At 47.2% G+C, this 10,233-nt stretch overlaps 1 protein-coding gene and 1 pseudogene across 1 annotated transcript; one reads left to right on the top strand and one right to left on the bottom strand.

Moving 5' to 3' along the window:
• The first annotated feature begins 232 nt into the window (after positions 1 to 232).
• On the top strand, positions 233 to 759 carry LOC131918378 (ferritin light chain 1-like; annotated as a pseudogene).
• A 4,374-nt stretch (positions 760 to 5,133) lies between these two features.
• Positions 5,134 to 5,761, bottom strand: Sf3b5 (splicing factor 3b subunit 5). The gene has a single exon (XM_059272375.1). The coding sequence runs from the start codon at positions 5,648 to 5,650 to the stop codon at positions 5,390 to 5,392; it is 261 nt and encodes an 86-aa protein (XP_059128358.1). The 5' UTR covers positions 5,651 to 5,761; the 3' UTR covers positions 5,134 to 5,389.
• Between the last annotated feature and the right edge of the window lie 4,472 nt (positions 5,762 to 10,233).

A 10,233-nucleotide genomic window follows, 5' to 3' on the forward strand; every position in this document is an offset into this window, starting at 1 on the left:
TCTGCTGCAGAGCGGCTTGCCCAGTCCTACACTGTAACATGCAGACTTGGGCGTTTGGCAGATTTGTTCTTGAAAGTGAATCAAAGGGCAGCACCCGGAGATCCCGTGTCTGTGTCTTGCTTCAACAGTGTTTGGACGGAGCAGACCCAGGGGACTCCCTTTGTTAGCTTCCAGCCGCCTCTCAGTGTCTCCTGTCGCAGCCTCTGGGACCATCTCCTCGCAACCTTTGGCCATGCGCTCCCAGGTCCGTCAGAATTATTCCACCGAAGTGGAGGCTGCAGTGAACCGCCTGGTCAACTTGCACCTGCCGGACTCCCACACCTACCTCTCTTTGGGCTACTGTTTTGGTCGGGATGACGTGGCTCTGGCTTCTTCCTCGAATTGAGCGCCAATCGGCTGCTCAAGATGCAGAATGAACGCAGAGGCCACCGCGCACTATTCCAGGATGTGCAGAACCCCACTCAAGATGAGTGGGGTAAATCCCAGGAGGCCATGGAAGCTGCCTTGGCCCTGGAGAAGAACCTGAACCAGGCCCTCTTGGATCTTCATGCCCTGGCTTCTGCTCGCACAGATCCTCACCTCTGTGACTTCCTGGAAAACTGCTTCCTAGATGAGGAGGTGAAGCCCATCAAAAAGATGGGCAACCACCTGACCAACCTCCGCAGGGTGGCTGGGCCGCAGCCAGCACAGACCGGTGTGCCCTCGCCATCTCTGGGCGAGTACCTCTTCGAGAGGCTCACTCTCAGCATGAACGACTAGGAGGCGTCACCTTCCAAGGGGCTCCCTCCTCTGCTCTGCACCAGCCAGCCTCAGGACCTTCACCTGAACCTCTAGGCAGCTTTGTAACCGTTCTGGAGCCCCTCCCAAGTCTCGGGACCAAATGAAAATAAAGCACTTTGAAATAGGAAAAAAAAAAAAAAAAAAAAAAAAAAGAAGAAGAAGAAGAAGAAGAAAAGAAAAAAAGAAAGAAAGTGAATCAAAGCGGTCTGGTACTTCAAGGAAAATTACATAAATATAGTAAATACCATATTTACTATCAGTGGCACTTCAAGCTTTGAAGCAAAAGCTGAAACCAAACAGCATCGAGAGTTTTGCAGTTTCTCAATACTATACTACATTCCTGATGAGACCGGAGTGATTACCAATGAATGTGGTTTTTTACACATATAAATGTGTCATCATTTGGAAGTCTATTGGACTCGGTGAGCTAATACCGTCCAAAGAACTGATCATAGATAGTCTAATATCTGGGTACAAAGGGTTTGAGTTCATAGTTCAAAACAGGCGAATGAATTTTAATGTAACAAGAGCAGCAGGCACATTGACTTAGCTTTATATTCCATATTGTAATTTGCATTTTAAAGCTATGAATGCTGGGTTGTACTGACGTATCAATAAAGAATATGAACAACTATTTGAAAAGGCTAAACATTCCTTCTGTACTACATACTATTAAAAAAAATGAGTTTGGGGGGAGTGTGAAATGGCTCAGTGAGTACTGGCGTCACCAACAACTCCGGCGAACTGAGTTCCACCTCTGGTAGAAGAACACAACTGACCTCTACACAGAAGCGATGCACACACAAAAAACAAGGGTAGTTTTGTTTTAACATAAAGATGTGACTCAGTGGTTAGAGCATTTGCCCAACATGTCCAAGGTCCTGAGTTCAAACCCCAGGTCTACAAAACAAAAATTTAAAATATGTATCTTTAAAAGCAATTCAACCAAACCTTCTGCTCCAACAGTCTGAATGTAGAAGCCAATTTGAGAATCCAACTGACTTCTATTAAGGCAAGAAATACTGAAGACATATGCAGCAAAGGTGTGGGGTTTTTGTTTTTTCAAGACAGTCTCTCTGTAGCTTTAGAGCCTGTCCTGGAACTCCTTCTGTAGACAAGACTGACCTCGAACTCACAGAGATCTGTCTGCCTCTGCCTCCCGGTGCCAAGATTAAAGGCGTACGCCACGACCACCACCCGGCACAAAAATGTATTTTTAAAACCATTCTTCTCGCCTGAATTTCAGAACAACCAAGGCTACACAGAAGGCCCTGTCTCAAAAAACTGACTGTTCCACCAGATGCCCCAGGTTCAATTCCCAGCACCCACCCACACGGCAGCTCACAACTGTCTTAACTCCAAGATCTGACACCCTCATACAGACATATATGCCGGCAAAACACCAGTACACATAAACTAAAAATAAATAAATAATTTTTTAAAAAGCCATTCTCACTAAACTGTGTTTTGAAGTTAGTTTTCATAAAAATGTATCATTTTATGTTTCATTATCTGTGTGTGGTGTATGCACACATGTGGTACAGGTGTGTAGATCTATGCACACGCGAGGCCGGAGGAGGATGCCCAGCATTTTACTCTGTCATTCTCCTTATCTTTTTTTGTTTTACTTTCTATTTTTGAAATTATATTACACTATTTCCCCCTTCCCTTTGCTCCCTCCACCCCCCCACACACTCCTCCTTGCTCTTCCAAATCCATGACCACTTTTCCATTCATTGTTGTTATACACATACATACGTGAGTGTGTATGTCCTAAATACCTGCTCAGTCTGTAATGTTACTGCTATGCATGTTTTCAGAGCTGACCACTGGGATTAGATAACCAACCAGTATGATCTTCCCTGGGGAAGACTTCTCGCTCTCTCTCAGCACCCCTTAGTTGCCTGTAGTTCTTTGTGGAGGGATGAGGCCTGTTGTGAGCTCTTTCCCTGTCTGCTTTAGCACGGTTATTGTCTTTATTCAGTTCATCTTTAGGCTGCCATGTTGGTGAGACTCTATGGGTGTGGCTTCTGACATTCCTAGGAGACACTCGCAGCACACTCCCTGATGCCCTGGGACTTATTTCTGCTCCCCTCCTCCACGCCCTTTAGAAATGTTCCCTGAGCCTAGAAACCTTTTAGAAGGGTGTGTGGGTTGAGATTGGGCACCACAACTCTGAATTTTGATTGGTTGTACTTTTCTGTAATGCTTTCCATCTGGCGCAAAGAGAAGTTTCTTCCTTTTTGCTTTCTTTTGCTTTTGCTTTGGGTATTTTGTTTGTTTGTTTTTTTCGAGACAGGGTTTCTTTTGTGTAGTTTTGGTGCCTGTCCTAGATCTCACTCTGTAGACCAGGCTGGCCTCAAACTCCGCCTGGCTTTGCCTCCCGAGTGCTGGGATTAAAGGCGTGTGCCACCGCCGCCAGGCCTTGTTTGTTTTCTAAGGTTTTATTTTATATAAGTGAATGTTTTCCTGCATGTAAGTGCAGCACTTACGTCTGCTGTGCGGCAGATGCCGGAAATGGACCCACTGGGACTGGATTACAGTTGTGAGTGGCCATGTGGGTGCTGAGGATCAAACCAGGGTCCTCTGAGGAAGTCAGTTCTCTTCTCCATGTAGTCCTCTCTCCAGGCCACCCTCCTCTTGAGACAGGGTCTCAAGGTCTGAACCTGGAGCTCAGCCAGCAGCCAGCAAGGCCCAGCTATCCTTCTGACTCAACTCTCCACAGAGCTGGTGTTATATGCCCATGGAGCTATACCCGGTTTTTACAGTAGTAGTGGCAATTTGAACTCAGATCTCTGTGCTTGCACAGCGAGAACTCTTAGCTCCAGAGCTCGCTCTCCTGAAATCCATCACTGTTGCTTTTGTTTGTTTGAAACAGGGTCTCTCTACATAGCCCTGGCTGTCCTGAATTCACTGTGTTGACCAGGCTGGCCTTGAACTCGGCGATCAGCTTGGCTCTGCCTCCCTATTGCTGGGACTAAAGGCATGCCCCACCATTCTCAGCTACAGTTACTTTTAAATAAACTATTAAAAGTATAATATTTAGTTTTTTTCTTCTGTTGAATGCCAACAGCTATAACGCACATAAAAACTTGCCATGTCTTCAATAATTTTTAGAAGTGTAATGGAATCCCAAGAATGTGGTTGGGAATCATGTTTCTAAAATGCATCAGATAACGTTTTTTTTGTTTGTTTGTTTTTTCTCGAGACAGGGTTTCTCTGTATAGCTTTGCACCTGCCCTAGGACTCACTCTAGCCCAGGCTGGCCTCGAACTCACAGAGATCCACCTGGCTCTGCCTCCCGAGGGCTGGGATGAAAGGCGTGCGCCACCACCGCCCGGCACCAGATCTTGTTTTAAGCAAAGACCTCCCTCAAAAGTCCTTGCATTTGCTTATCAGCCTCCACTTCCTGTTGCTATCCTGGTGCTCTTGGCTTTTCCCTTCCTGCAACATTGGGGGAAGGGGAGCAGCGAGGCGGGGTTTCTCTGTGTAGCCCTGACAGTCCTGAAACTCGATCTGTAGACCAGACAGACATTAAACTGGAGATCCCCCAGCCTCTGCCTCCAGGGATTAAAGGCGGGTGTTACCACGCTCAGTGAGTGACTCCAACGCTTTATTGATGTAATCTTGAACTCAGGAGATTCTCCAGCCTCTGCCTCCTGGGTGCTGGGATTAGAGGCACATACCACCACGCCCAGCGTTTTTTTTTTTTTTTTTTTTGGTGTACCTTCAGGAAGTCGAACACGCTGCTGCTCTTGGACCCACTGCACTGACAGGCCCTATTTGAAGGGAAACAACTTCTCGTGCTCTACATGGCTATTTCTTTTGATTCCTTAACGTCTTTTCTCAAATGTCATCATCGCAATAACAGCATCATATGCATAGTATTTAAAATTCTGAATCCTTCAAGCCGCCCCGATCTACCTGTATCTTCTAACCTATCTCTCTCCAAACTGGCATAATGTATGCTCTGGTGAGCACTGAATGAGTGAAAAAAAAAAATTCATTCACCATTTCTGAAGACATATGTCATAAAAGTGTGTATAACGGTGGTGTCGAACGCCTTTAATCCCAGCACTCGGGAGGCAGAGCCAGGCGGATCTCTGTGAGTTCGAGGCCAACCTGGTCTCCAATGCGAGTTCCAGGAAAGGCGCAAAGCTACACAGAGAAACCCTGTCTCGAAAAACCAAAAAAGTGTATAACGGACTTAAGGCAACGAATGCTTGAAACCTTGATCTAGAGAACCCTCCCCAAATCCCACCCAAGGAACACGGCAATCCACACCAAAAGATAAGATAAACCTCAAACTTTATCAAAACGATAAGAACGACAATCAACTATGGAAAAAAAAAAAAAACAGACTCGAAACGCGTCCAACGCTCCCGTGCCGTCTTCTCCCTCGCTTGCCGGTTCTAAGCATCGCTCCTCCCGCACGGTTCCCAGGGGTCCCGACAGTCTCTCGGTGACTCCTCGTTCGGCATCGTCCGCGGGTAAGCAGGTCAGGCGAAGGAAGACAACACAGCACGGAACGACGACCAAGCCATCAGGAGCGCAAGGAGGAGCGGCCCACGGCCGGCAGGCAGGCGGGGAAGACTGGAAAGCGCTCGCCTCAGTTCTCCTCGGGCTTGTCGGCCGGCGGCCCGCTGGGCTGCAGCATCTTCTCCATCAAGTTGAAGCGCACGCGCGCCTTGCTCTCATTCTCGGCGATGGCGAAGTAGTTGAGGAGGTCGAAGTGGCCCATGTAGGAGCAGTAGGAGTCCCGGTGCTGGTTCACCAGCCACTCCCACTTGGTGGTGTCGGCGTGGCCCGTGCCGATGTACTTGGACTGCAGATGCTCCAGCTGGCTGTGGATGGTGTACCGGTCCGTCATCTCGCCGCTTCGCTCTAGGCTTCGAGATCAGGCCCGCGGACCAGAAAAGCGACAGCTCTCGGCGTTCAAATGAGACGGACGCCGCCGACGCCGCCGCACGGAACCTCTACCGGCAACACGGAACCTCGGCCAGCGCAGGCGCGGGAGAAAGGCGCCACAGGGACGCATGCGTAGCCGCTCTTCTCCCAGGCGGAAGCGGAAGAGAATGCTGCCGCGGCATTGGAGTTGCCTAAGAAACACTGGGCGGTCCCCTTACGGAGCCCGCCTACCGGGAGAGCGTTGCATGATGGTCGGCTGGGTGGCTCTTGGGTGATCACGTTCGAAGCCGAGCGTTGCATTCTGGGACTTGTAGTCCAAATGTTTGATGGGGTTTGTTCGATTGTTTCCTGACTGTTTACCCGGCTAATGTAGGATGGTGTCCAACGGCCTGGAAGCATCCTCCAACGGCACCAGGCTACAAGGAAAGGAAAACCCAAGTGGGTTAAGGTTACAAATGACCAGGAAAATTAACTCTTGTCTCTGGAAGCTAACGGGGCGTCATGGTCTGCCCTTGGTCCCAGCTTTGTCTCTTAGGATCTGGGTCCTGGGGAAAGTTCTTTGGCCCTAGATGCTTGGTGATGAGTGTCAACACCAGTAGTCTCGCCTGGTCGCTTCCACATCAAGCTCCAGGCTCCAACTCCTCACCCCACCTAGGCGCCAAGCCCTCCAAGCAGACAGCCTCCCTTTAAGGCCGCTCAAAAGCATTTCCTTGAAGTCAGTTGTGGCTCAAGACAAGGAACCTCTCCTTCCCTTGAACCTTGTGTTTTTCTGCTTGATTACCGCCTTATGTTCAACTTGGGGATTATGCACCTCCTCACAAGGGTATAAACTACTTGAGAAAATGATAATATACTTCAAGCCGGGCGGTGGTGGCGCACGCCTTTCATCCCAGCACTCGGGAGGCAGAGTCAGGTAGATCTCTGTGAGTTCGAGGCCAGCCTGGTCTACAGAGCGAGATCCAGGACAGGCACCAAGACTACACAGAGAAACCCTGTCTCCAAAAACAAGCAAACAACAACAACAACAAAGATAATATACTTATTGTATGATGTTCTTTAAGGATCTATAGCTTGGTGGAGATTGTAGTCTCAAAAACAAACAAACAAAAAAAACCCTGATGAATGGGCAAAGGAGCAATCTCAGCCAAAGAGAAGGGACAACTGGAGACCATTTGAAAATACAGTAGTTTGGGGATATTTTTGTGAGACTGGCCCTGAGCCCGTAGACAGCCTGATGCCTTTGCCTCCTGAATGTTGGGATTAGAGGTATGTTCCACTACATCCAGTATTTATTCTTCTGTCTAAACTTTGTCATAATAAGCATCTTGCTGGGCAGTGGAGGCCCATGCCTTTGATCCAGTGCTCAGGAGGCAGAGACAGGCAAATCCGAGTTTGAGGCCATCCTGGCCTACAGAGCTAGTTGAGGACAGTCGGGGATACACAGAGAAACCCTGTCTTGTGAAGACAAAACAAAACACCAAAAAACTCAAACAACAACATAATAAGCATTTCTAAAACATAGAGACTATCCCAAGTACTTGTGAATTCACCATCCAGCTGTACTATACCTTGCCTCCTATTATTATCATCATCATTATTGTTGTTGTTGTTGTTTGAGACAGGGCCTCAAATTCTCTGCACCTGCTTCAGACTTATTGATAATGGATATTTCTCCCATATTTTTGCTATAAAAACAATGCTTGGGGAGAAGAAGATATGGTAGTTTGAAAGAAAATGGCCCCCAAAGGGAGTGGCACTGTTAGGAGGTGTGGCCTTGTTGGAGGAGGTGTGTCACTGTGGAGACAGGCTTTGAGGTCTCATGTATGTTCAAGCCCTGCCCAGTGAGACAGACCACTTCCTGTTGCCTGCCTATCAAGATATAAAACTCTCAGCTTCTCCAGCACCCTGTCTGCCTGCATGCCACCATGTCCCGTGATGATGATAATGGACTGGACCTCTAAACTGTAAGCTACCCAATTAAATGTTTTTCTTTATAAGAGTTGCCATGGTCATGGTGGCTCCTCACAGCAGTAGAAACCCCAGCTAAGACAGACAGAAGGCTAGAGAAAACATGATTGGATATCACATTTAACTCATTAATATGTATGTATTCATATGCATACTAAAAGAAATTGGGCTGGGGAGACAGCCCAGTCTGTAAAGTTCTTACTCTGCAGGGACCAGAGCCTGAATTTGATCCTCAGAACCTACATAAGAAAAGTGTGGTGATACTGTGTCCCCCCAATATATTGTACCCTAATAAACTTATCTGGGGTCAGAGAACAGAACCGCCACTAGATAGACATAGAGGCCAGAAAATGGTGGCACACACACCTTTAATCCTAGCATTCCGGAGGCAGAGATCCATCGGATCTCTGTGAGTTCAAAGCCACACTGGAAACAGCCAGGCATGGTGACACACTCCTTTAATCCCAGGAAGTGATGGCAGGAAGCAGAAAGGTATATAAGGCGTGAGGACCAGGAACTAGAGCCTTTTTTAAGCTTTAGTTTTTAGCAGCAGTTCAGCTGAGATCTGTTTGGATGAGGACTCAGAGGCTTCCAGTCTGAGGAAACAGGATCAGCTGAGAAATTGGCAAGATCTTTTAAGATTCGTGCTACAGAAAAGTAGGGCTGTGGTGGCACTTGTATTCCCAGCACTGGGGAGACTAGATCCCTGGAACTCAGTGGCCAGCCACCCCAGCATACTTGGTTGTCTGAGGCCAACAGGAAGCCCTGTTTTAATAAATAAGATGGGTGGCACTTGGGAATAACACTGGAGGTTGGCCTCTGCATCTACGTGCACATCACACACAAACACCTGCATACACACGGAAGAAGATTTGATGCTGTAATAACATTTTATGTATTTTTTTTTTTAATTTGTGTGTGTGTGTGTGTGTGTGTGTGCGCGCGCGCGCGCGCGCGCGCGCCTGCACATGATGTGGAGTGAGAAGGTACATGATGTGGGGTGGGAGAGGACATGCCATATGGTACCTGTGTGAAGGTCAGAGGACATCTTCATGGAATCAGTTCTCCCCTTCCACCTTTATGTGGGTTCCAGGGGTCCAACCCCATTTGCCAGGCTTACACTGCTAGTTCCTTTACCAACTAAGACTAATGTTCTTCTTTTATACGTGTGAAACAGTATCCATAAGAGTAACAATGCTGGGACATAGGGATGAGCATCATCAAGCTTTGCTAGATGTTGCTAAACTGCTCTTCACAGAATGTGTTGGTTGTTTTTGCTCTTTTTGGGGGCCAGCTCCCAAATAAATCACACACAGAGTCTTATTCTTAATTATAAATGCCTGGCCTTAGCTTGGCTTGTTTCTAGCCAGCTTTTCATTACTTAAATGATCCCATCTACCTTTGCCTCTGGGCTTTTTCCTTTTCTAACTTCTGTATATCTTACTTTCACTCTTCCTCCATGGCTGTCTGTGTGGCTGGGTGGCTGGGTGGCTGGGTGGCTGGGTGGCTGGGTGGCCGGCCCCTGATATCATCTCCTTCTCTCACTCTTTCCTTGATCTTTCTTCCAGATATCTCCTTCTATTTATTCTCTCTGCCTGCCAGCCCCGCCTGTCCCTTCTCCTGCCTCGCTATTGGCTGTTCAGTTCTTTATTAGACCATCAGGTGCTTTAGACAGACACAGTAACACAGCTTCACAGGGTTAAACAAATGCAACATAAACAAAAGTAACAGACCTTAAAATAATATTCTACAACAGAATGGTATAACATTTGGACAGGAGAAGTGTTTCTTTTACTTCACACACTTCTCAATACTCGGTAAAGTTACATGTTTTTAAATCTGATGGGTGGAAGGAAGTGTCACTGCATCTTAAGTTGAATATTCCCAAATACTATGGAGGCTGGGCTGCTTATTGGTCTGTTGTATTTCTACTATTATTGTTGTTGTTGTTGTTATCAGCATCATTATTATTATTTGGGCAGGTGTTTTGAGACAGGGTTTCTCTGTGTAACAGCCCTGGATGTTCTAGAACACTCTGTAGACCAGGCTGGCCTTGAACTTACAGAGATCTACCTGCCTCTGCCTCGTAAGTGCTGGGATTAGAGGTGCACCACCACCACCTAACTGGGCTGTTGTACTTCTGTTGCTGTCCATTGTGGATTCAAGTCTTTTGTTCATTTCTTTCTTCTTCTTATTTATTTATCTTTATTTTATGTGCATTGGTGTCTTGCCATGGTGTCAAGTCCCCTGGAACTAGAATTAGAGACAGTTGTGAGCTGCCATGTGGGTGCTAGGAATTGAACCTGGGTCCTCTGGAAGAGCAGCCAGTGCTCTTAACCACTGAGCCATCTTCCCAGCCCCTGATTTATAATTATAATAAGTGGAGCACTAACACTTAGAATCTAAATAAACTTCTGAGTACTTTCTATATTTTCCCAAATGACTTTTAGATTTTGTTTTCCTAATACAAGGTCTGACTCTATAGGCCAGGCTGGCCTGGAATTTGAGGTAATCCTCCTGTCTCAGCCTTCTGAGTCCTGGGATTACAGGTGAGAGTCACCACTCCAGCCCACATGA

Source organism: Peromyscus eremicus, chromosome 8b (genome assembly GCF_949786415.1).
Source record: "Peromyscus eremicus chromosome 8b, PerEre_H2_v1, whole genome shotgun sequence".
Taxonomy (NCBI): Eukaryota; Metazoa; Chordata; class Mammalia; order Rodentia; family Cricetidae; genus Peromyscus; species Peromyscus eremicus.

What these genes read in the sequence shown, in the direction of transcription:
- Sf3b5 (XM_059272375.1), bottom strand. Translation starts at nt 5,650, where the DNA reads ATGACGGACCGGTACACCATCCACAGCCAGCTGGAGCATCTGCAGTCC.